Source organism: Aulonocara stuartgranti (genome assembly GCF_965226115.1).
Source record: "Aulonocara stuartgranti genome assembly, chromosome: 20".
NCBI classification, from domain to species: Eukaryota; Metazoa; Chordata; class Actinopteri; order Cichliformes; family Cichlidae; genus Aulonocara; species Aulonocara stuartgranti.
In genome coordinates, this window is record NC_138956.1 from 337,393 (window position 1) to 365,057 (window position 27,665).

Consider the following 27,665-nt stretch of genomic DNA (forward strand, 5'->3'; position numbering starts at 1 on the left):
CAGTTGGCGGCCATTTCTGAGTTTACCACAGACATTCAGCATGTGGCTGGTAAGTCCAATCACGTCGCTGACTGTCTCTCACGTGTGTTGGTTTCTCCGGTGTATGTTGGCATCGACTACGCTGCCATGGCCGCCGAGCAACGTGCTGACCCGGACGTCCTTACCCTTCAGTCAACAAAAACGGGCCTCGTGCTGGAGGACACCCCGGTGTGGGACGGCGGTCCGCGCCTTCTTTGCGACGTTTCCACCGGCCGCCCCCGCCCGGTGGTTCCCCTTTCGTGGCGTCGTCGTGTTTTTGACTCGGTGCATGCCCTCTCTCATCCCGGCGTCCGGGCCTCGGTCAAGCTGGTCAGCGCCAGGTTTGTTTGGCCGGGCCTTCGCAAGACGGTGAAAGAATGGGCGGCGGTTTGTATCCCATGCCAACGCTCGAAAATCCACCGGCACACACAGGCACCCCTCGAGCCTTTCCGTGTCCCGGGTAGGCGTTTCGATCACGTTCATGTGGACCTGGTTGGTCCCTTGCCGCAGTCACAGGGTTTCACGCACCTTTTGACTGTGGTGGACCGCACAACCAGGTGGCCGGAGGCGGTACCCCTGGTGTCCACGACAGCGGCGACAGTGGCCAGGGCATTTTTGTCAACGTGGGTTTCACGTTTCGGCCCCCCTGCTGACATTACCTCGGACAGGGGCCCCCAGTTTGTTTCCGAGCTTTGGTCTGCTATGGCTGACGGCCTTGGGAGTCAAGGTCCACCGCACCACAGCATACCACCCGCAAGCTAATGGGATGTGCGAACGGTTTCACCGGTCACTTAAGGCCGCGCTCCGTGCTTCCTTGACAAGTGGCGACTGGGTCGACCGTCTTCCGTGGGTTTTGCTGGGATTGCGTAGCGCGGTTAAAGAAGACCTCGGGGTTTCCCCGGCTGAACTGGTCCTCGGCCAGCCTCTCCGGGTCCCCGGGGAATTCTTACCTGAGAGCCCTCCCCCATGTTTCGATACCTCTTTGTTGCCTTTTCGCCCCCCAAGAAACTCATTTCCTGTTCCTGGTCCTGTGCACCACTGCCTGCCTGACACCTTTGTTCCGAGTTCATTGGACTCTGCTCGTTTCGTTTTCGTCAGGCACGATGCCCATAGGACTCCGCTGTGTCCACCATATGACGGGCCATTCAGGGTTCTTAAACCAGGCAACAAACATTTCGTTTTGGACTTTGGCGGTCGGCAGGAAGTTGTCTCTGTTGACAGACTTAAGCCTGCACATGTTATGCAAGAGGATCAGGTGGTCCCGGCCCAGGCCCCTCGCCGCGGCCGCCCACCTGCCACCGGGCTGATGGATTCTGTTTTTTCCCCCAGGAGCGACCCGAAATCAACGGAGTCCGAGTTGTCTTCAGCTTTTTCTGACCGCCAGTGCCAGCCTCGCTCCCGGGCTGGGTTGCCCTCTGTCAGTTTCCCACCCCCCCAGTTCAGCCGCTCCGGCCGTTTGCTTAAGCCCCGGGTCCTGGACTAGTTCTGCTGGGTGTTCGGGGGGGGGGGGCATATGTGGTGGACCACTAGAGGGCTCCACTCACACCCAGTGTAGAGGAAGTGTGTTCCTGTGTTTTGTGGCGCGATATGCGCAGTTGATGTTGGAGACGAATAAAGAAGGAGTGAGAACTGAGAGCTGTGTCGTTGATGCTTACCTCCACAATCTTATCTTATCTTATCTGGGTAATAGCTATTTCAGGAAAGAACACAGCGTCGGGACAAACACTGCCTCCAGCTCTACCCTCTGCCTATGCTCCCTCTGCTTCCCCTGCTCACCCTCTGGCCTTCCTCCTCACTGCTCCTCTGCTTTTCTCTTTTCCTCACCTATACATTTCATCCTCTCAAACTGCTTTTCTGGCTAATTTTCTGACTTTTCAGCCATCCTTCCATCTTCTCTTTGTCTCTTTTCATCCTTGCACCTGCGGTCATGTCACCACGGAGGCTTGCTCAGCAGACAAGCTTACAGTTAGTTAAGACTGGGTGGTGGGTAGGGCTGCCACAAACGATTATTTTGATAGTCGACTAGTCACCGATTATTTTTGCGATTAGTCGACTAATCAGATCATCATCCATTGAACGTAAAAGTACAGCTTATTGCACCAGCAGCATCTGCTCTTATATAACTATCATTAGCTTACAGCTTTAAGTGTTTAAGGTCTGTGCTAACTAAAAATAAAGACAAGATGATAGTTAATTGAATTCTAATTAAATGTGCAGATTGTTTCGGTGGAGTTTAATAAACTCAGCCGATTTACTCAGGAACAAATAAAATACTGAAAAAAGCCAAACAATAACATTTTTAAGTTATCTAAGTGACTTGTATATGTTTAACCTGAGTAGGGCGGTGGGTTTGAAAACGATCTGCCGGGAGTCCGGTGCTCTCATGGCCCCCGGCTAGCTATCGAGCTAGTGGGTAACAGACGCCTCCGAAAACGTCGGAGCGCTTTTGAAAATATGTGGTGTCTTGATAAACTGAGCAGATATTTGAGGTTTACACAGCTACATTCTCGCCTGAAAATATGTTAAACGTTTATTTTGTGACCCAGAAAGAATAATAAGAGTAATATTAAAACTAACTAGCTGCCGCCATTGTTGACAACTGCGCTGGGCCGCGCTATGAATTCTGGGACACAGCTTCTTCTTCTTCGGGGTTTAACGGCAGCTGGCATCCTTGTACATGCAGTGCTGCCCTCTTCTGTTTCAGTCCGTTATTACACTCTTAAATCCTGCTACTTATTCCTGCTTTTGGGATCTTACAAAGCTTCAAACGACGCGTCGACTATTAAATCAGTCGTCGACGATTTTGATAGTTGACGTAATCGTGACTAGTCGACTAATCGTGGCAGCCCTAGTGGTGGGCAGCCCACAGTTGCAGAACTTTAAACAGATTTAGAGAATGTGTGCTGAGATGGATTGCATTAATCACAGAGAGGGTGAGAAAAAAAGGGGGACAGGGAGGGGTTAGTGGTAATGGATGGAGGCAGGGGAGTAGAGATGAGTGAAAAGGTCTAACAAACAAGTGAAGGGTGTGAGGGAAAAAGCCTTAGTTGGAGAGGTGTGAATGGCAGTGATGAGAGAAAGGAATGGACTCTGAAAATATGTGTCAGTGTGTGCACTGTATGTTTGCCAGCTCCAAATAAACCACTATCTATCTCACGAGAATAGAAATGGTCAGCTTTGCCCGCAGACTATGATTACTGGCCCAGTTTTGTTTGTGAGCCAGCCGATGCTGCTACCCAGTTTCGCTCACAGACACATCACGATTTTATAAAGGTCTAAAGACCGGGCTAGACAGGATCTTTAAACCATCTACCATTAAAATTTCTATAAATCTGTTTTTGAGTGTTTTTTATTGCTATACTTACAAGGGTGAAATCTCACAAGGACGGACTGAAAGAGAAAATTATGCAAAGAGGGGAAAATGCTGATATTCACTTCTCTGACAGGGTATCTTAGGATTTAGGATTGGGTTTTTGGATGAGATTTGAGTAATGATAACATTTAGCTTGTGGATTTAAAGGACTACTTTGGCTTGAGGGAACTGATATTTTACATAATAATAAGAGCTCATCCTGGGTGAACATAAAATTAATGCAGGCCATGGATATCCAGGGGGCAATGAAAAAACTCATTAACGTGGCTTTAAAACCTCTGAAAATCTTGCTTTTTCACCCTCAAATTACTATAATATTGATAATTCAAATGCACAAAAAGTCAAATAATCTTTGTCTTTAGGACCGAATTTTTGTGATTTGATCAGATTTGTTTCACAATGGGAGCAGGATTCACCAACCGTAAGATGTTTAATTTTCACTCTGGTGTCACTAATCATAATAACAATAATACTTTATGAAAGTTTTATATTGTATGTTGCACCCAGAGCCTTTATTTATGTTAATAAATCTCATACTAATGCAGAAGTTTGGCGTTAGAGATGGAAAATGATTTTTGTCTGGTGTTTATATAATCGATCTGTTAATACTGCCATAATAAATGTGTTATTAATGATACAACCAAGTGAATAACACTTCCCAGAGTTTAAACAAGGCAACATCAAAGTCAATCTTATCATTTGTTACAATGACCATTATTACAAAAACCTTAAAATGTAAACAGATTTAAAAGTTTGATTTAATTGATTCTTTTCCCAGGCGGAGAAATTAATCCCTTTGGAATTATGTCAGGAATTGCATCTGGCATAAAAATCTGTCAAACCTGCCACGGTGACGAATCCTTCTGAATAAAGGAGCAGGCAAAAATCTCTAAACGTTTTCACACATTTGCCCCTTTGTTTGGACTCCAGCCACGATCCTTTCTATGCACTACCTGTTAAAGTACATGTGAGAATGCTAAAGGCCAGTGTTGTCAGATCAGACGCTAAACAGTCCTTAACCTTCTAGTCCCCTAACATAAACTCCATGTAATGTCCCATTGTGCTGATTTGAGCTGATGTGAGAATAGCGCAGTAATTGACCAGGAGCGAGCGGTCGCCCTGTGTCTCTTGTCACTCTCATGCTCTGCTCAGGCAGTCTAATCCAAACCTGGCTGACACATCCTATCTCTCAGCGTGCTTCATGTAAGAAAAGAAAAATCCAGACAATGTCCTATTCTGATTCTTGCAGCATTTTACGTGTCACAACCCCTTACATCACCGTGACGCCTGTCGAAAGAGTTTGCAAAGTAACGTTTGGAGCCAGAGCCTAACTTTGAGGCGATGTGATCGCTGCGAAATTTGTAAAATCGAGATTATTACAGTCACGTTTGCTTGGCCAGTCTCGCACGTTTTCACTCAGCAGCACTGCGGCTGTCCTGAGGGAAAACTTTGCAGTGGCTGTTCGAGACCTCTGAGTTAATGAGGGATATTATACCAGATGTTCCAAAACTGTTTTCTGACCCTAGGTGGCTTATGAAATTGGCCTACATATGGCTACCATATTAAATACACTCAACAACCTTAGCCTGTCCACAGATCAATTATGAAAGTCAGAGACTTGCTACATTTATTTAAAAGAAGAAAAAAAACCATTTGTGGAGAGGAATCGAAGACAGAGGGACAGACAGGATCCCCCAGAGGATGCATGTGACTGGGTGGCTGAACTCCTCGCTCCAGGAAAAACAGCTACAAACATCCAAGAGGCAACACAGAAAAGAAGTTGTGCTGTGACTGGACTCTAAAAATGAAATGACTCATAAAACAATTTGGCCTGACAAACTTACTCCTAGGGCTATCGAAACTGAAAAAGTATAACCCCTCCTCTTTCATAATTTATCATGATATACAGCAAAGGCCAAACTGCCATGCGGAAAATGACATTAGAGTTTAAATCAAATACGGGACGTTCATAAAGGTAAATAAATGCAGCTGTGGGGGGAAAAACAGCTTCGCAGGACTGAAATGCCTTGTATGAGATTTAGGGAAGGGTAATTTTATCCAGTGTAAGGAGGTCACTGACCTGCAGGAGCATGAGAATATCTACTTAATGTTGCACAAAAAGACGAGTGAAGATATAAATACTCTGGAGGAAAGAATCCCCCCAAAGTGAATCTATTTATTAAGTTAATGGAGAAATAGAGAATTTCAGTTTACATATCAGACAGACTATTAAAGTTTGACAATACTCACTGGGAGCAGTGGGTACTGCATACTACTGCTAATGTGAAAATACTGTCAGTCAATGTAAATTATACAAACACGTTAATCTTAAAGGGATGACCTGAACCCTGTGGAGTCCTCCCCTCCTCTGAGGGGTGAGAGAGATGTCAGAGCTCCCCTGTGGGCTGGAGGTCTGGAGATCCAACCCTCTGGGACCCCGCTGAAGAGGAATAAAACTGTGTTCACCTGTACCTTCTGCGCCCGCCGCTTGTCTGCTCTCTGGTTCTGGTGATAGATGCGGCTAAAGTTGGACACGATGACAGGGACAGGCAGGGCAATTACCAGCACCCCGCTCAGAGAGCAGATTGAACCAAAGATCTTCCCCGCGATCGTCTTAGGAACCATGTCTCCGTACCTGCGGAAAGCGACAAGGAGAAAGAGATAATTAATTTAGTAAAACACCTATTGCATTTAATAAAATCTGTCTGCAGTAGCTCAACTTTCTAGTCAAGCACAGCCGACTTGAGGTCTTTCATTCAAATCCCACAGAAGCACATGCTACTGTATTTCATGTTCAATTTATTTTAATTTGCCGGCTATTCATTCTTCCACTGCTTTCATCTTCTTTAAAGGCTTCTCTATGCTGCATGTATCAATGCCCACCAGAACAAGACTTGGCCTGCTGACTCTATTCCACCCGAAGGGAGAAAAAGAGACGCTCCAACCAAACCTCGTCTGTCACTGAACGGCACAGTAAAGTCCACTGACTCATTCACTGAGAGCAGATACTATTAACCTTTAGAGAGGAGAAAGAGGAGGACACTGTATGCCGGGGACATTTCCCAAAAGTCATTTAGCCCAATTCAGTCTGAAATATTTGCAAGTCAAAAGCAATTTCATCTTCAGTTCAAAGAGAGACAACACTACAATAACTATATTAAATCTCCCCCTTTTTTCCCAGTGAAGAAGCCATGCTGTAAGAATAAAGAATGAAAGGATGAAAAATATAGAAGAGAATAAATTCAAAAGCTAAAGAAAACACAACTTAAGCTGGGAAAGCAACCTTTATTTTTAATGGTGTTCATTTCTTATTCATGAGTAAAAAGAGCAAGTAATTTGTTCTTGTTTTCCAGCTAAACAACAAGTTTGACTGAATTCATTAGACCTGATCCAGCTAAGCCTACACATAAAACTTTGAAAAGACTTTTTCTTTATATTTAACCTTTATTTATTTGTTTTTCTTTATAGTCAAGAGCATGGCATTTGTGGTAAAGCACAGTCAAGCTATTCCTGTGCAGTAATCACACTAATGTACTGTACTTACACAAAACTGATGCATAAATACGGTGTGTGTATGTGGTCACTAAACCACCTACCAGTACTTGTTAAAGACAAGTTAGCTCTAGAGCATAGGTGTCAAACTCTGGCCCGCGGGCCAAATTTGGCCCGCAGCCTAATTACATTTGGCCCACGAAGCCATACCAAATTACTATTAGAGCTGGCCTACTGGTATTATACAGCTAATATATATATTGTTTAGTATTAAGCTTTGCTTGTTCCATATTCAGTTTTTCAGCAAAACTTGTTTGAGTCCATAAGAAGAGATTCATTCTTAAATCTGGAGGAAGATTTTTCTTTCAATAAGTATTAATGTTAGCCCGCGACTTTGTTCCAGTTTTGAATTTTGGCCCACTGTGTATTTGAGTTTGACACCCCTGCTCCAGAGCAACAGGCTAACATTTGAAAGTACTGAACATAGCTTATGCAAAGAACATAACACAGGTGTCCACACACACACACACACACACACACGCACACACACACACACACACACACACACGCACACACACACGCACACACACACGCACACGCACACACACACACACACGCGCCAAACTAAATTACACTATAAGTACGTTAGTCTGAACACATCTGTTCAGTTGCCCACTAATGTCAATTTCTAATCAACCAATCACGTGGAAGCAGCTCAATGGTTTCAGGCGTGTAGATGTGGTCCAGACAACCTGCTCTGACTTCAGATCAAAGCCAGGATCAGAAGATAGGGAAGAAGGGCGATTTTAGGTGACTTTGAACTTGTCATGGCTGTTGGTCTGAGTATTACAGAAACTGCAGATTTGCTGGGATTTTCCTGCACCTCCATCTCTGGGGTTTACAGAGTATAGTCCAAAAAGACAAAATATCCACTGAGCAGCAGTTCTCTGGGCAAAAATCCCTTGTTGATGCCTGAGGAAAATAGCCAGACTGCTTTGAGCTGATAGGAAGGCAACTGCTCTTCTTCTTGTGGCTGTTTCCACAGCGAGTCATCTGACTCCATCTTACCCAATCCCTAGCATCCTCCTCTGTCACACCAACCCTCTGTAAGTCCTTCACTACATCCATGAATCTCCTCTGTGGCCTTTCTCTTTTCCTCCTACCTGTAAGCTCCATATCCAACATCCTTTGACCAGTATAAGCACTATCGCTTCTTTGGCCTTGTCTAAACCATGTCCATTTTCAAATCTTCCTTGGCTCTCGTACTTTGTCTTCAAACTCAACCTGAGCTGTGTTATTTCCAGTCCTGTCCATCCTGGTCACTCCCAATGAACATCTAAGTATCAAAAGCTTACCTGCCCATTGGGAAATCAAACCTCAGCTCGCTCCTGCATGGCAGGGATAGAAAGGCCATAATCACTTGTTCTAACTAAGTCACACAGAAGAGCATCTCTGAATGCAGAACATATCAAATCTTGAACGAGAACACCACATCCAGTCTTTTTTGCCTCTGTGTTATTTAGATGTTAGGGTTAAAATTTTGTGTAAACTACATAAAAGTTTAGATTCAACCTGCCTAGTATCAGTGGTTCAGACTGCTGGTGTAATGGTATGAAGGATAGTTTCTTGGCACACTTTGGGCTCCTTAGTACTTACTGAGCATCATTCAGATATAACAGCCTTCCCGAGAATTGTCCAACCTTTATGACCACAGTGTATCTTCTGATGGATGCTTCCAGGAGGATAACTCGCCAGGTTACAAAGCTCATGGTTTTACAGTTTACAGTACTCAAATTACCTCCACATTGAGAACATCTCAGTCCAATAGAGCACCTTTGGGATGTGGAGGAACAGAAGATTCACATAATGGATGTGCAGCTAACAAATCTCCAACATCTGTTTTACGAGGAGTCATCGTTGATAATATGCCATGAAGGATTAATGCCGTTTTAAAAGCATGGGGCCATACCCAGGAATGCTTAACAAATAAAGTGGCCAGTTAATGTACTACTTGTTATGTTACATCTAATCATTACTTGGAGTATTAAGTGGAGTCCTTTTACACTGTTGTAAGGGCACTGCTTCTACTACAGATAAATACACACAGTGTATTTGAATCATTTTCTGGAAAGTCTATTTTCACTTCGATTACTATTAGCAGATACATTTACATAGATACTATCAGCACATGGTGCTGATGCAGTTGAGGTGTTATGGGACCCTATAGACCCTAGTCAGTCAACTTGTTACTGCTATTAGTCATATACATACACACATGTTTTCACACATCAGCTTACTAAAATAAGACAATCTGTGTAGAGATGCAGTAAAGAGAAGAACCCTGTCAATACCTTTAAAGCACTCCCAAGACAGATAATCTACAAAATATAGCCAAATAACTCTCGTTACAGCAGTCCTCTTTGAGAGATCACACACAAAGGCACTGGTTGTTATTTGAGGACTTGCAAAGAGTGCACAGGAGGCTTTTCTACAATGAACAATAATCTGCTTAAAATGTTGTGCTTACGATAGTCATTTTATAATCTAATGAAACACTTCTGTCGCAGTCTGTTGGTCCGAGTAAGAAAAGCACAGCGGCAATACATATGCGCACATTAGGGTGATCGTGGCTCAAGAGTTGGGAGTTCGCCTTGTAATCGGAAGGTTGCCGGTTCGAGCCCCGGCTTGGACAGTCTCGGTCGTTGTGTCCTTGGGCAAGACACTTCACCCGTTGCCTACTGGTGGTGGTCAGAGGGCCCGGTGGCGCCAGTGTCCGGCAGCCTCGCCTCTGTCAGTGCGCCCCAGGGTGGCTGTGGCTACAATGTAGCTTACCATCACCAGTGTGTGAATGTGTGTGTGAATGGGTGGATGACTGGATATGTAAAGCGCTTTGGGGTCCTTAGGGACTAGTAAAGCGCTATATAAATACAGGCCATTTACCATTTTACCATTAACCATAAACACACACACAGAAAAGCCATTCGGTTTATTTCGGCGAGGGAGATGAAATTCAAGATGAAACCTCATACTCATTAGTCACAGATTTCGGCAAAACAAGCCTGATATGAAGGCATTTAAGTTAAGGGATGCTTTTTCATCTACAAAGTAAAGCACTGCCCACACACAGCGATGGTCCACAGCCATAACTGAGAGTATACTTACAGAGAACATTTATCGTCCCTTCCAAGAACTTTAATGGCCTTTCTACCCAAATTAGGCAATAACAATCCTATCAGTGGTACAAAGGCCCTATCACTGCACAACATTTCATCTCCTCCCCTCTTCAGAAGATGTTCCCATTAGAAGGAAAGAAAACCTAATCATATTCATCTGCAAGCTTTCTTTAATGGGATCCTATTAGATTTCCTGATAGAGGCCCCTCACTCCTAATACTACAGTCAATTTGCTGCTCCCATTTAGTCAAGCTGGTCTGTCTCTGATGATACCACCATCAGCTATTATATATGCAACAGAAAGAAAAAGCTGGGTTTGCACACATTAAAGAAAGAGCTTTAATAAGTGCTATGAGAGAACACACATGCTCGCGTGCGCTTGCAGTAAGCTAAATGCAAATTCTTCTCCTTTGCAGGCCGGGGTCATTTCTGACTGAGAAAGATGATGCTAAAGTTGGCACGTGAGGTGGAGGTAAATTTCTCTCAGCAAGAAAAGAGATGGATAAACAGTGAGAGGAAGTGATATTTTCTAAGCAGATGCTGTGCAGTGAGAAGACTGTCTGATCTCTCCATCAGCTCCCCTGCCTTCCTCTCTGGCTCATACCACAGTCCCACATGTGCACAAACACACAGAATGATGGGCTTTCTGTATGCGCAAATAATCACAGAGTGCACATGCATGCACATGAAGCATCTAGGTCAGGCGGGAAGGTCAGTTCTTGGTCTGAATAGTCACGTCCTCTGATAAGAGGACCAGCTCTCTCTGGATTATTAAAGCCTATAAGGGTCGGACGGGAGCTTATTGAGTGGAACTGAGTGCTCTTGTGAAGTTATGTGTGATGGATGGATTATCAGAGATGGTCTGAGGAGTGACAGACACAAAGATTTGTGATGATGGCAGTCCGTGTCACGTCAGGTCAGCGAGCCACAGCTCACAGCCTTTAAATACCTGATAAGCTCAACCATTTCTGAAAGTAAGAAATAGCATTAAATAATCACTGTTTATGAAAATTTATATGAACATGTGCTTTGTAAAACAGGATTTTTATTGTATGTGTAAACTACATGCACCATAAACTAAGATTAATTTAGTGAGTGGACTCAGCTGAGATAAAATAAATATTTACAACGAAACTTGTTTTTAATTTGTGGTCCATAAAATGCTTTTAAAAAAAAGATTCACATTCCTATTTCTGTTTTTATAACAGGAAGATTCTATTGAAAAAGGGGGAAGTGAGACAAAGAGAAAGATAGAGGGAGACTGAAATACGAAGCAGTGAGAGATGGGCTTCCACTTAAAGACACACTCCTCTCTAATTGTATGCGTATAGTCTAAGTAATCCTGCCTAAGTAGGTAAATGCACCACAAGGGATTGTGGTGCATTTACCTCCTGAAGTGCAGAATTCACCTACAGGAAGCAGTGCATTCATTGTCTATGTGTGTGTATGGGTTTGAGTAAGCCCGCACACATACAGCAAAAAGAGAAACATAGTCGTAAAATGGACAGTGTTCTTGAATGGGTTCAACAGGAGATTAAGAATACAGCAAATAAACATTTTGTTTGACACCTCGTCATTGGTTATTATGCAACAATGAAAAAGCGTGACTACATAAAGAAATGATGTTGATTATCATCCATCAGTCTGTTTTGTTAACTGCTTATCTAATTCAAGGTTGCAGGGGCTGAAGTATGTCCCAGCTGACATAAGTGGAGACGTGGGGTAATAGTAAAAATAATAATAAAAACTTTATTTGTATAGGATGCTTCAAAACAGAGTTTATAAAGTGTTTCACAGTCCGAACATTTGTTAACTGTTTAGTTGTTTTAGTTTCTTTAAATTATTGCATAGCAATAATAACTGCCACTATCTAGTTACTATCTAGTTAGTCTATTGCCAGACTTTTCCCTCTTTATTATTTGTCATATTTGAACACATCTAAGAAAAATCGTGACCATGTCCCACTGTTTTTAAAAGACAAAATGATTCATCAAGAATTAGATTATATTATTACACAATTCTTAAATATTTTAGTATTCCTTTACTTCATTAAATAAAGGATACATTAAAAAATATGACTTCACCAAACCTTGCTAAGTGATACAAGTGAACTATTACACTTTACAGTTTATGTCTTTCCTCCCTTAAATCCAAATGTGTGGCACACAATATGATCAAAATGCTGTTCTGCTTCTAATAATATATTCAGTCATTATATCATTCATTATATTCACTGCATCTATAAAGAATGTGTGGGAAGGAGAGTTATTTCATCAAATTTAACAATTCACATTTATAGACAAGCTTCACTATGAAAAACGCCTGTATTACTACAGTGGCCAGAAACGATAATGCCTGGTAAAAATATCTGTAGGGGTAGTAGACTTCAATTTTTATTGGGAAACCTGTCACAGGCCAATGAAGCTTAGCACTTTTGGGTTCAACAGAGTGAAAGATTGTTTCTCTAGGTCTCTAACCCTCAACCATCCATCCATCTGTCCACTCCTCTGACACTTCATGGCCAGTCACTCAGATGGAAGTAACTCTGATGACACACAGCTCTTCAGGGATGGGACAACCATCTATAATCACCCCCACAAATGTCACTGCAGGAAAGCAAGAAATAAGGAGGGGGAGGAACAACACAGGTAGAGGATATAGAAGAGGATGAGAGCATGAGCTAAGACACGAGCGAGTCAACAGAAAGATCATGAAAGATATAAAGTCAGTGTTGATAGACATGAGGTTGGATAGGGCACTGTGGATAACTCTGGAGCCATGCCTCATTTCTTTACATTTTGCTGCCAAGGAGTGAGACTTTTATTTTAAAAGCCGACTTGAAAAATAGTCCTCCAGGCTTTCTGAAGTTCTTTCAGTTTTTTCTTGGACTTTGGCTGCTTCTTCACTCATTTTCAGTCCAGTCCTCGTACCTGAACATTTTCAGAGGGATTTTTTTTCTTTTTTGTTTGCTAAGCCACTTAACACTGATCTATGCATCATTCAACAAGTGCAACAAAGGACAGCAGACGGACAGCTACAGATGTCCTTTACAAAAATCCTCGAACAAAGACCTGAGAGATACATCTGGCCCTTCAGTGGGTCCATCAACTGTTCACTGAAGCGTCATCAGTGAAAGGGTGGTTGGCAAAAGACATTTCAAGGGAGGCAAACAAGGACAGAAGGCTGAAGTATGCCAAATTACACGAGTGGACTGAAAATCAGTGGCAACAGGTCTTATACTATGATATATTCGAAATCTTTGGAGCTCAGGAGAGTGGCACAACAGAGAGTGTCTGCAGCCATCTGTGAAACACGGCCATTGCTTGGGGGCTCTATTGTAGCCAGTGATGTTGGGGATCTTATCAAAATTGATGGAATTATGAACAGACAAAAGTAACGTCAGATTTTGATGCGCCAGCACAATCGGAAAAGCACCTGATTGACAACAGATTCATTTGTCAGCACGGCAATGGTCCCAAACATACTGCCAATGCCATGCACACCTGGGTACAAAACAACAACAACAAAAAGATCTCAACTCTCGGTTCTCCTGACAGAGAGCATAACAAAGGCAGTCAGTCCTTCAAGAAGCCTGGAGAACTATTCCTGAACACTAAAGAAATCATAAGTTCCGACTATGTATAAAGATGATCATACCAAATATTTACTTTCAAGCATGTTGGATTTGGTCAGCTCTGTTGTGCTGTATGCAATGTAATTCTTTTTACGCTTGCACTTTTCAATAAATTGCTTCACCCATTTCCCATTTTTATCTCATCATATGAAGAAAAGATGGGTGGATCAAGACTTTTGCATTGTACTGCATGCTTCGTTAAATAGGCCTCAAAAGACGTACCAACATGGATTAATCAGATTCACTTTAGCTATAATAATTTCACCTCTCCTCTATAACATATCATCACAGGTATGAAAACCAGCTGTGATTCTGATTTGTGGGGGCTGACTAAGATTTATGCAGGAATGACTGCTTCACAAATGTGCTTATTGAGAAAGATGAGGAGGTTAAAAATAGATGTTCTTTCTAAGGATGGTGATGTTTTGTTTGTAAAGGGCAGCTTCACGATCCTGCGAAGAGTACAATACTTATAAAATGCAGCTTTAAAACTCGAATTATATTCTAGGGAATAAATGAATAGATAACATACAAATGCCTGAAGCTTAAGTTCAGTGGAAACAAAGGTATTTTGTGAATAACTGCTCTTTGAATGGCAAGTTAATTGCAGCAATGACCTTGTTTTAAGCTACAGCAAAAGGCTGGAAGAGCTCCTGATGGCTGCCTTATGGTTATTATAGATTCAAATTGTTAGTACATTAACTGCGATTCCCTTCTTGATAAGTACTATTTAATATAAATTATGTACATTAGGAAATGAGTTTAGGTTTGCACGGATGTAACAAATCTGTGCATTGTAGATTTGTATTTATTATGCAAATATAATATCATCTCGAGACAGAGTTTCAGCTCCAACTTTAATTGGTCCCATGCTGTATAATTTCATCTGATGGACCCCCAGTGACTGACATGGAGGGCAGCCAGTGCCATCTGCACTAAACATGTCATCATTTTCAGTCCAACATTTTATCTTTTGTTACTGCCTCTTTTACTTTGCTCACTTCATTGACTGAGCATAATCCTGTCCTTGGACTCCCTACTCAGCCAAATTAAAGGTTCACTTCTTAAACTTTATCTTCATCTGTCTGCATGCCTGGTATTTAGGTCCTCACATTTTGGCATGTACTATGTTTATCAAAGAAAAATAAAAGAAAAAAAAATAAAAAGAAAAAACTGTTCAACAGATTTTTGGAAACAAACTACTGCAAAAATGATAAGATGAAGCTATCAAATCGTTGCTTTATTAGGTGGCTTACATCCTAAAAGTTATATATCTTAAGAATAGCGTATATTTCTTATATAAATACTACATCATAATGATCAGTGTTCTCTTTCTCACCCACACATAAGACACTACATTTGGGAGCTTATAGAAAAATCCAGTTTCTATGCCTCACTGTGAGCTAGGGATATAGGTTACTTCCTCATTTAAATTTGCCAAGAGATGAGAAGGAAAGGTGGTAAAGAAACACACAGATAAATTGACAAAGTGAAAGGAATTACTCTCACTGCACTGCACGCAGAGGAGAGGTCATTATCATCACTCACTTCACAACCAATCGTACACTGAATCACCCTGAGGGATCGCTTTCTCTGTAACACACACCCAGTTTGCTACATTATGACTCGGAACAGACCAACTTTGACACTGTGCAGCAGTTCCTCCCTCCATCACATCTCACAGCTTTGTGGTTTGTTTTCTTTCATTTATTTTTACTGCAGCAAAATGAGAATATTAAATGTTAAACTTTAAAAAATTCCTAGCCTGTTTTCTGTCGTTTGCTAACTTTGACATAGCACTTTGTCTATCATTTGCACAACATCTGTCATGATAGAGTGTACTATCTGTATCATGAAACCAGAACAATGTTTGAGCAAGACAAAGTACAACCCCCTCTTTCCAACAGCATCAGATGAGGTTTCCCCCCAAAACAAACTTCTGTCAAAAAATATGTATAAATCTGCACTTATTAAATCCTCATAAATCCCTAATGCGTTGTCACGATTCTATAATTTCAAGCATGACACCGATACCATATTATTTTTGATACCATGGAGGGGGGGATGACAAAGATTTTGATATTATACACTTGGTCATTTTACTAATTTGCCATACCTGCTTTTCAATTTCTGAATAATATTTTAACACATGGCTAATGCAGCTCTCAGGTAGTTGTTAATAGTTAAACAGCTAACATTGACGATTATGATAACTGCTTAATACTTCAGTAATAACCTTTTCATAGAGACAGACACTCTGCAAATTTGTTGTGCTATTGCAGAAGTGTTGAGCTGCTAGTGAGGGGAGGGGCTGTGTGGCCTGCCTGCCTGCAGCATCAAGCTAAGCGCAAGCTAGAGGAGACAAAGCTAGCAGTGTTTGTATTAATACTTTAATACAAACACTAATTGTAACTGTAAATAAGCATTAATCCAATAATAGTTTTAGTATAGATGAGTATTTGACACTTTAACACTGCATTGCAGAATTTCGACAATGAAAGGTGCTATAAGTACCCGGGGACATCCCTGCTATAGCCACAAGGCAGAAAATAAAAACTATGCTACCTGCCACGCAGCAGTCAATTTCCAAATGATTGATGTCCAAAATTACATCAACAGCCTGCATGTTTTTGTCTTAGTGAAGACTTCACGAAACAGCGTACTTGTAATCATCAGGTGTTGAAAGATGCAGAATATATTTATGCTGTGCTGTGTTGGTACAAAGTTAAAGTTTAAAATAAGGTATTTTTAGTGTGTAACAGGTTGTTATAACATTAGCATCTGTGTTACACAGTACTATAAAAATATGCTCTTAAATTAATTTTTATGATGCTGAATACCAAGTCCATTCGAAGCTTTTAAGTATCACTTCAGAAATCTACATATATTGATACAGATGCTTCAGAAGAGCACCATTACGCAGTGTGAGTACACATATTTGCCAGGATATCAGTGAATAATAGCCAGGGACCCTATTACAAGCTCAGCTCATTTATGTGTGAGCTTGTGTGTATGAACGAGTGTGAGAGTCTGTGTATGTGCCCGTCTTTGTAATTAGCGATTACCAGACAGCTATCAACATAACGCTTCAGTGAATCCACTTTCAAGAGTAACCAGGAAGTGCAAACACAATTACCAGAAGAGAAGAAGCATAACAACATTTAAATATGAATTACATCTGAGATAGAAACGGTCCCAAAGCTTGCACTACTGACTGCCTGCATACTGCCAAATTCACAAAAAAATAGTTCTTCCATTAACACGTTTGTGTAGTGCTTCCATATCTATAAGTGATATGCTAATTCTTAGTGTGTACAGTCGGTTATGTACACAGTCATGATAATGGGCATATCTACAGCATTAAAATGCTTTAAAGCCCTGGAGGGCCTGATATGAGTGGTTGTATAGATAAAAAAATAGTAATGTCTGCTGATAATTGAAAGAGAAGCCCATCTATTTCTGTGAGCCTGGATACAGTGTGTCAGTGTGGTGGAGGTAAGGAGAAGAGAGGCTGAGGAACTTGGGCGCAATTACCTTGATATGTGGTTCAATTAAGCTTCAAACACGAACAAATGAAGCTTGGTTGAAACATGACTCTCTGGAGGAATATTTGAACGCTGAGACTGATTTTTTCCCTCTAAATGCAAGACAGCAACAAAATAGAGTTTAGGTGAATACATGACGCATCTTTTACTTTGTGTTTAAGCTCACAGGGTGGGCAGCCTCCACAAAATCAGTGTTTTATGTGTCCTACTGTGCAACATTAAAAGGATGAAATTCAGAAAAGAGTTATATGACAACTTTCAAATCCCAACAATACACATTCATCAGCCATTTTATTAGGTACATCCGTTCGACTACCATGAAGACCTGGTAAAGACAGCCTGCTGAAGTTCAAATCGAGCATTACAATGGTGAAGAAAGGTGATTTAAGTGACTTTCAACATGGCATGGTTGTTAGTGCCAGATGAGCTGGTTTGATTATTTCAGAAATTGCCGATTTAGACGCTATCGCTGGGGTTTACAGAGAACGGTCAGAAAAAGAGAAAATATCCAGAGAGCAGCAGCACGCTGAGAGAAAATACCTCGTTGATGCAAGAATTCAGAGGAGACTGAACTCCTTTAAGTTGATAGAAAAACAACAGTAACTCAAATAACCACATGTTACAACCAGGGTATCTAGAAGACTATCCCTGAATTCACAGCACGTTGAACCCTGGAGCAGATGAGCTACAGCAGCCGAAGGCCACAATTTGGAATGGGAAACTCAAGCTACCATCAGTACAGGCTCACCAAAATTTGACAATAGAAGAATGGAGAAATGTTGCCTCGTCTGATGAATTTCTGGTAGCTTCAACATTTGGTAAAGTTCAGGAACATCCTTCCTTGTATCAGCTGTTCAGGCTGCGTGTGGTGGATATTTCCTAAGCAAACTTTGAACCTCTTTGTACCAGCTGACCATTATTTCAATGCATCTGACCGTGTTCACCCTTTTATGAAAATAGTATACCCATCTGATGGCTGGTTCCACAAGAATAAATAGGGTCTACCGGGTTAGACCCCCTTTTATCATAAAGTGGAGACTGCTCCAGGACAGGAACAACTGCATCATACTGTTAACACAATGCTAATGCTAAACTAGCTGAAACTAATGTTTCAGATCATTTTACACAGTAACATGAAAGTAACGTAACAAGTAGCATAAGAAATGTCTTTCTCCTGGGTGTAATTAAGTAATGTACTGCATTATTTTCAGTTACTTGAGTTTACACAACAGAGAGGGGGAAATAATATTAACATTCACAAACATTTGACCATGCAGCATGTAATTAATTTCGGCAAGGAATCAAATAGATGAGTGATATCGGCAGTGGAATCGGATTTACTAAATTCTTATCAATTCCCAACTCTAGCTGAAACTATTATGGATGTACGCTCACCAGTATACTTGATGTTAAATTCAAAATACAGTAATATAAAACTCCAAGATGGTGAACACATTAAACTTTATGAGTTCAAAATCAGGATGTCAACATTGTTACTGTAACCATGTTTAGATGCCAGTGTTAGCAATTAGTCCAAAGCTATGTATCTGTTACCCTTGTGGAATTACTGCATCTGCAGTAGCCACTAGCATGACTGAGATCCCTAGCACAAAAACAGTTTTGGCTTCTATAAATGTCATAACCAGTCCGCTGGGGTTCATTTTGATTTGAAACAAACAAAACAAAACAAAAACACATCCATGTCTATACTGGAGTGAGGGGTTTGATTGACAGGTGCTGTGACTGTATAGGCTTCACTGCCGCTAATCTCAAGTCACTGAACTTGACCTCTTCATCATGTCTGCTAGCCAAAAATCACTCACTACTCAGTCTGAGGATTATTTTTTAACATTTTTAGTGTTTCTGTTCATTTGTGTTAACGGTTAGATACCAAAGTACTGTCACTTTTACATTTGTAAGTTGTGTGCTCACACTCATGAAAAATGGCAATTTGAAAAAAAAAACCCAACTTACTACTTTATACCACAGTCACACAAGAGAAAACAGTGATTGGAAGCATTCGCATGACCACAATTATTCTGACTGTTTGCAACTGACTTGTGATCTTGCTGGCTTTGAAACACCTGCTTCAAAGATATAGGTACCAGTTATGCACCCTCTAACAGTCAGTTGCCATCTACAAAGCAACTTTGGTCTGTCAAGACACATGTCTATAAGATAGAGTCTGTCTCTTATCAGACACTTATCATTTTGAAGGGTCAAGTTGGCAATTATATGTAAATCTGTTGCTATCAGCATACACAAAAATCAATATTAATGACTAACATTCAGACTCCAGCCGGAACCTCAGATGTGAAACAGAAATTCCTGCACAAATAGTGACTTAGTTGCTACAGAATGGAAATTTACCTCTAAAATGACATAAGCAGCCTTGCTTTTACACGAGAATATAACCAGACTACAACCAGCTGGCAACCAACTGGGCTGAGTTCCCTAATGCAAAAAGATAACACGTAGACGAGTTCTGCTCATTGGCAAAATGCTGCCAATCTCTCTGTGTTTATAATTGAGCTATTATTATTATTATTATTATTATTATTATTGCAGTTATTTGCAAGCTTTCAACAATGTGTTTGGTCATCCGAAGTTTGAGAGTGGAGCATATTCAACCTCGGTCCAACCAGCAGGTCACAGCAACTACAATCAGTCTGACAGTAAACAAATTCACCAGGCAACAACCAATTTCTTTTCTAGTCGCAACAATGTTACCATCTTAATTTTGTTATCATATGGCTGGTCTTATGTTTGACATGAAACCAGGCAATGAGATCTGCAGGTTTGCAGGTTGACATTACCATAACATGTCAAAACTAGAAAAGGTTGCCATTTCATAGTGTAATCGATATACTCCAGTCGTTATGTATCTAATGATATTCAATCATATCTAATTCTTTTTTAATGATCAACACTTGCTCCTAGTTGATTTGAGCCCTTCCTTTACTTTAACAACTGCTGGTATTGATTTTCAAAGATGAAAAGACGCAACACTGTGTGGCGAGATAAGGCTGGAGGTGAGAGGGGACAAAGAGAAAGGGCCACAGCCTGAGAGTTCAGGGGTCATCTCCACACTGCAGTTAAGTCCGTCATCATTATAGCAAGGTGACCGAACGGCTGGTTCCCGCACAGATTTCACACTCAGATCAAAGAGATGAAAAAAAAAACACATTAAGGGAAAGGGTGTGTAGCGAAATGCAAATGTGAAAAAAAGAGACATCAGTGGGGAGGAAACAAAAAGAAAGGGAGGGGTTTGAGGGTGACCCCAACAGAGACAAAGACCGAACGAGACGGAGGGACGAGAGATAAATTGATGGAAAGAGGGAGAGAGAATAGTACATTTCTGGATGTCAGATCTACTCTGCCTCTCATTCAGGTCACAGTGATTTCATTTGTTTAACTTGGTCAGACCATTTCCTGCTGTCGAGTGTGAATGTGTACTTGTGGGCTTGGTTGTGTGCTCGTAAAGCATTTTTGTGTGCTTCTGTGAGCGTTTGTGTGTGCAGTTGCCTATAGCAGTTACTGTCAGTGGGTGTTGCTGTTTTTCATTTCTGGTACTGCACGTGACTGTAATGCAACAACATAAAACTCAATGGTGATGCAATTATTTTTTAAATTTCTCTGGCTCAGGTCTCTCTACCAGAAGGCTACTGCAAAGTTTTTGCGGCCTAATTCAATGTCAGCACATCAATAGGTGCATTGCCAACATGTGCCAACAAAGTCAATTTAAGAAGCCATCTCAAAGGCCCTGGTGGGTGCAGCAGGTCTAGAACGATTGACTTGACTCGAGTATTGAACCATTGAACTTTTTCTCAAAAGGAGATGTGAATTAATTAAGCTCTGCTTTACTGTTTATGTCTCTGCTTCCATGTGACTGAACAGGTGAATCCATTTTCAGGCAACACAACTTGTAATATGCTATGGAGATGTTTTTTGGATTAATTTGGATTAATCAATTTAAACAGCTCAAGGGGGGTGGGATGAAGTAATCAGTCCACACAGGCTCACTGGCTGTGTCCTCCTATTTATTATTAATTTACCTCTCTATATTGTCTAAATATTGGTCTTATTTTAGAGCTCAGTCATGTATCCACCCTAGAAACACATTTATTCCTCAACTGTCAAGTCAAGTCAAGTTTATTTATAGAGCACATTTAAAAACAACCAAGGCTGACCAAAGTGCTGTACAGTAAATACAGATAAAAATACAATAGAACACAATTTCGTAATAACACCTCGCTGATAAAAATAAAATAAAAATATATAAAACAAATAAATTAAACCTTTCTAAAAGCCAATGAAAAGAGGTGAGTTTTAAGAGCGGTCATCCATTTCAGTAACACAGCCAGCCCTTATCCTCAGTTCTTTGATGTTGCCTGTTGTCATGGGGACCTCGTGAGTGCTGCGATGCTGAGCAGCATACAGAGTGCCATGTCACTGCGGTTAAAAGGGTTACATTAACATCAGCGGCAGGTTACATTTGAGCGTGGCTACATTACCCATTAGCGGCACCAAAACCCATTTGTGGTAGCAGGGCCAGCGCTGTTAGCATTTAGCACTAATCTAAATTATCAGTGGTGAGCATTCAACCCATTTGATTTAAGTGTAATTCATACTTGACTAGTTTTTGAGAGCTGCAACTTCAGAGGTGCTCTTCTCTATGTACTCTAAACCTTTAAAATAAACTTTGTGAGTTGAAAATACAGTAAAAATACACTTTTCTTTACTACACGCGACTGAAGAATATCCAGCAAAGGTCGAGCTCACTCCATCACTGAATGCGAATTCAGGGGAGAGCGGCAATTGCTACACACAATTTGCTGCTCATGCCTCTTTGAATCAAAGATGCTTCTGTCAGATTGTTTATCTGTGGCCAAGAATATCGGCTAGCTGCAGGCAAAGCTTATCACATACTGTTTTACGCTGCCTGACTTATTGACTGTGAACATGGCCAACTTGGCTCTTCTCATCAGTGTCCAACACGACGGAAGCATCGACTGTACGGATCTATGACCAAGCCTGACTGAGAGGCAGTCAATGCACCTAACTAGAGCTGGCTGGTGCCTCTAAATCTGCTTTAGGCTGGTCAATGTGCTGTCCGGTCAGAGTGTCTATGATAACAACGTGTCACAACTTGACAAGTCCTTCCAGGAAAAGGAAGCATGATAGAAACCAGTGAAATCTACAGAAAATGTTCTAAAAATATTTTAAACTCGAGAATCAAAGACTATATAAATAGCAATGGTGACCTAAATCAAGTTTGGCATAAGTTAACAACAGTCAGCATGTCAGGATGCGTCTGTGTTTATGGTGAAGGTAGCTCTCTGGATGTGAGTGCTAGTGGAGAAAAGTAGGCTGCAGGAGAAACTAGGGCATCACTTAGACTCAGGAGAGGTGTCTCCAGCCAGCCTCCTGTCCTATTTCACTGCCTGGCGAGACTGGCATGTGTGCTTGTGTGTGTGTGTAATTCAACAGAGGGGGCACCCTGGGCAGTCTGGGGAAAGCTTCAGGCACAGGAGGCAGAGAGATAACAGGTGAGCTCCAGGGATGCTACCTGCAGGAGAGATGAGGGTCCAGTGACAGGCCTCTTTGCTGGGGTGGAATGGATGTGCTGAAACCCCCAGGGAACAGACCAAATGTCAGACAGTCTGTGCACACATACTGGAAAACTGCTCTGAGCTTTATTGGAATTTGTCACCTGTGTGTATGTAAGTGCGTTTGCCTGTACGTGTGTATGCTCCAACTGGGCAGATGACTCACAACAGGAACAAGCAGCACAGACAGGTGGGGGAAGTGCACATGTAGGTGTTTTTGTTTGGCTGTGTGGGTGCAAGAAATAAGCTGTCGAATGTCACTGTAAATATATGCTGTACGCTTTTACAAGTATGCACCATACAGCACAGCACACACTGTGCTTCCACACCTACAGTGCATCCACCCATCTGTGCACCCACTCACGCAATGTTTACTGTACTATGCTAGGCATTATTTATCTACTAGTCCCCATTCTCCACTCCTCTGGAGCTTTCCAACACATCACTAATTCATCCCTGGCATTTTCCCTGTCCTGCTAATTTTGAACTGAAATGCTGGCCCTTTACTGTTGGGCCAAGTTACATCCCAGCTCTTTCTGTAAGCGTATACCCAGACAGGGTACATCCCACACGGAAACTCTACCGTTCTACGTCAAGCGAAAACGGTATTTTCGAATCAGAATAGAGATGTAGGCTAATGTGCAATCGTGCACAGCTATTTGATCTTTGGCCGTGTAGGTCAGGAGCAACAGAAGCACGGAGTTAGGTGGGTGTGGGTGCTGTGTCAGGTTGCTAGGTTAGGTTTTGATGGGAGACTACACTGGTCATGTATCGTGACATGTAAAGAAGACTGAGTTTGTGTTGCAGTATCTGTTTAACAGCAACTGTGGATACAGCACGCAGCACACTTAACTAAAACTCTGTCAGAAGAGAAGCAGCTATTCGCATCTGCTCACGATTCACTCTACATGGCAAAGAACTCAGCAGATAACTGTATAAAATTAAAATTGAACTAAAAATGATTAACCGTTTCTTTTTTTACATTTATAGTTGGATTAGTTCAAAATGGTCCATTAGAGTTACAGTTATGGGCTGTACTGATGAGGAGCCATTCTGGAGGCAAAAGAAACCCATTGACAGCACCAATTAACCTATTACATCATATTATTACATTGGGCAAACTTACATTATTAGGAAAACTTCCAAAATAATTATTTAAATACATTATATCAGATCGAGTTGAGCTTGGCCTTCATCAGCATTAGGCTCAGCAGTGGGGTTGATGCCGCTGCTATGGAACAGCCTAGTTTTTCCATTTTTATTTATTTATTTTTAGACGGTAAGGTAACCAGATGCGTAATAGGTAACATTAGCCAAGTAGATAAGCCTTTACCTAATGTTTCAGGTAACATTCAGAGTTGCCAGCTCTCATTCATTTTGTTGTGAGACAGATTTTCTGTCCATGCAGGCTTTGTTTCTGTTTTCCCCAGTTGTCCAAAATTACTAAAAGAAGCATGTATGTATGTGTGGGTTTTTTTAGCATCCAAATATCATGCAAAATGAAAGCAAACAAAACTACTATTACAAAATATAGAATATTCAGTGCATCAAATTAAAACGATCGGTCTTTGTTCTTCTGGTTCTGGCAGAGAGAAATAAAGAGATGCAAGCAGGGAAAATGAGAAACGGACATGCTTTGGAGACACAAAAGATTAAGTAAGAAATGGGAAAGCAGTTAAGTAGAGCACATTGACAGTATGTGTAACTATCTAGCTAAAAATATAGCTTAGGAAAGCACAAAAGGTAACTGTTTGCGGATGACTCATCTGACGTCATGCTTGTCTACAGAAACAGGTTGTTTCCAAAGAAACAAAGAAAATTTAGAGGAAAGGCTTTAACTGAGTCTGGTTCCCTTTATTTGGGATGATAATCGGCGGGGCTTCATGGCACTGTGAGCAGATTGGGAGAAAATGTTCCACACAGTGTATAAAAACTTGCTTTTCACTTCCTCCAGGTGTTATGAAATGCTTTCACAGATCAGTCGTTGCTGCCAATGAACAAGTAGAAAGCTAACAATATTAAGTGTATACTTTATTGATCCCCGTGGGGAAATTCCTCTCTGCATTTAACCCATTCACTCAGTGAAGCAGTGGGCAGCCATTGGGCGCCCTGGGAGCGGTGCGTAAGGACGGTACCTTACTCAGGTGTACCTCAGGGTAGCTGTTCAGGGGAATCGAACCCCAGGCCTTCAGATCATGGGGCCACCACTCTACCACTCTGTCTACTGAGCTATCCTTGCTCCTTAAACAAGGTAATCTCACTTTTGTTCCACAATGAAGTAACATTACAAAATGCTGCAATACATAGCCTGCTCACTACTGCCTCTTGAGATGCACAGTGGTATTACAAGGTTAGACAGGCTGCTGCCTAACCTCATGCTAGCTACTTCCGGCTGCTGACTAATTCACAAAGGACTACCAAAGTAGTAACTCCGCATTTTTGAGTTGTCAGATTTTTTCCACCAGATGTCCTTCCTGACACAACCTCGCCACATAAAACTGACAATCTTTTTCTTATTAGGGAAATGTGTTATTACAATATACATAATTATCACGTTCGTACAATATAGCATTTATATTGTACGAACGTGATAATTTTGTATACTGTAATAATGTGATATCATATTGTACAAACGTGATAGTATGTTGTTAGAACAATATGCTTTTCACATTATATCGTGATATACTTCTTTTCTTCTTTTGCCTGGGTGGCAGCTCTACGTAGTAAACCACTCCAATGTGGCACCAGAATGATCTGTAGACCAAATATATCAACATATGTGACATAATAAATGAAAATAGTCTTTTTTATAAGTTTAGTCGATGATTTAACTGTTTTAAAATATATATTGCACCTTTAAAGACAGGAGTATTAAGTCATAGTTTAAAACGCCACATAAAGACAAGTAAAAGGCTGTTGATCTAGCACCTGCCAAAACAGTAAGCAGACCATCAGGTGAGGTCCCCTGATGTAGTGTGGCACCGAGAGGAGAGGGTGTTTGAGCTGAGCTACTCTTACATTTCATGTATTGATTCTGCTCAGATTGTGTCTTGACTGATGGAGTATGTATGTGTGTGTGAGAGAGAGGGGGGGAGCAGTGGGTGGGTGGAAGTGCAGAAAGGGGGGCAGGCTACATGCAAGCACTATTAAATTTTAATTTCAGAAAGGTCAGCTTTTCCTCAAGGTCAAACATAAAAATAACCTTCAAAGGATGAGTGGGATGGAAAAAAGTGACTCTGCTGGGCTGCTGGGGAATAAACCAGAGCACAGAAAAAAAGCAATGGGCAAATATGAAAGGGACAGCTTGTTAACATACACCATAAGCCAATTAGTAACCATGGTGATGAACGGAGGAGCGAGGAAACATGCTGTCTTTGACAGAAATAAGCTTTCAGATCAGGGTTTGTGGTATGTTTCACCTACTCATACATATGCGTAAATATGCTAGACATGTGGCTAACAGCACTCGTATGCATGCAAACGTGTGTTTATTACGCACACTTACACTAACAAGAACATCGGGATGATTTAAAGCTTCCATGTACTAATAGGATCAGCTGGGAAGGATGGAAGATGGGTGAATCCAGGCATCACAAATAATTTCCATCACCCATCACTGCTAATGCCACTAATTCTAATCCATCAGACAGTGATCTCTAATGCTGTACACAGTCAGTCTATCATGTTGTTTGGCATGCAGCCGTCCTCCCCTGACTTACTTCTATATATGCAAAAACACGTGAATACAGCCGACCACATTCACACAAAAACGAACAAAAAACCAAAACAAAAAGACAAAGCATCAAAGCAACGCAGTTATGAGATTAAATGAACTTTTCACGGTTTTCTTATTCCTAATAGGAGCCAAAAGCATTAGTCAATAACACCTTAAAAAAGCATACTGTGCTGCTGTTCAGACTCACTCGACTCATCAGCAAAGATATGGATGTTAGGAGACTTTGAATCACAGCGTGAATAACAATTCCATCTGTAAGGCTTAGAAAAGGGAAAGACAAGCTGTAGACACAAATTGCACGCATGAACATCAAAACTCGTATAAATATTAAAACACTATTCAGGAAGAGAAAGTCTTATGTGAAATGTTTGTCAGTTTATTATGGATTAAAGAAAGCAACGCTATGATCAAAGTGAGCATCAATAGATGATTTATTTAGTCTCTTGCTCACTTGATTGCCTCTTAACCGGCTCTGTGTCCACTTAAAGGGATTGCATTAACCTCTGCCACTCTCTGTGGGCAGATGAGCTGCTCCCTCACCCTCCCTTTAAGACGTGCTCTGTATTAAACTCTTCCTTCTTTGGCTGCGATCCCTGTTTGGCCTATGTCCAAACACACACTTGGAAAGCCAGACACAGTCTAGTGTGTTCTTGTACAGTATATCACTTTATAGGATCTGACACTTCACTGTGGACAGGTTACATTTTTTTGTGAAACGCTTTGTCATCTAGAACGTTTTATGTGGATAGCTTTCGTGCATGTGATATACGGTAGACGTGAGCACTGGGGTTGAAGAGCAAAAAGGAGAAATCGCCCATGTGTTACAGAAAGACTGTTATTATTGAAGCATATGCTCTCACACTTGAGATAACTATGTAGACATAACAGTTGCTGACAGACACATGTGTACACACAGCCGGCTTCTTTTCATTTCCTCAGCCATATCTGACTTCCTTCGTGCCAACTCGAGTCCTCCCAGAAGAATGTTGTAACACACCTGACTGTGTTGCTTGTGCAGATTGCCTGACAGCCGGCATGCCTGGTCCTCTCCACCGCGTGCCCTGCCCTGCTCTCTGCTCTGTCCA

At 41.4% G+C, this 27,665-nt stretch overlaps 1 protein-coding gene across 5 annotated transcripts in view; it reads right to left on the bottom strand.

The window, feature by feature from the left end:
* The window catches only part of kcnd3 (potassium voltage-gated channel, Shal-related subfamily, member 3), a 117,778-nt gene that overhangs the window by 19,434 nt on the left and 70,679 nt on the right, over positions 1-27,665 (bottom strand). For all 5 annotated transcript variants that reach the window (XM_082518391.1, XM_082518390.1, XM_082518387.1 and 2 more), the window contains exon 4: positions 5,858-6,026. In XM_082518391.1, coding sequence (XP_082374517.1) covers positions 5,858-6,026 — 169 coding nt within the window. The remainder of the gene's footprint in view (positions 1-5,857; positions 6,027-27,665) is intronic.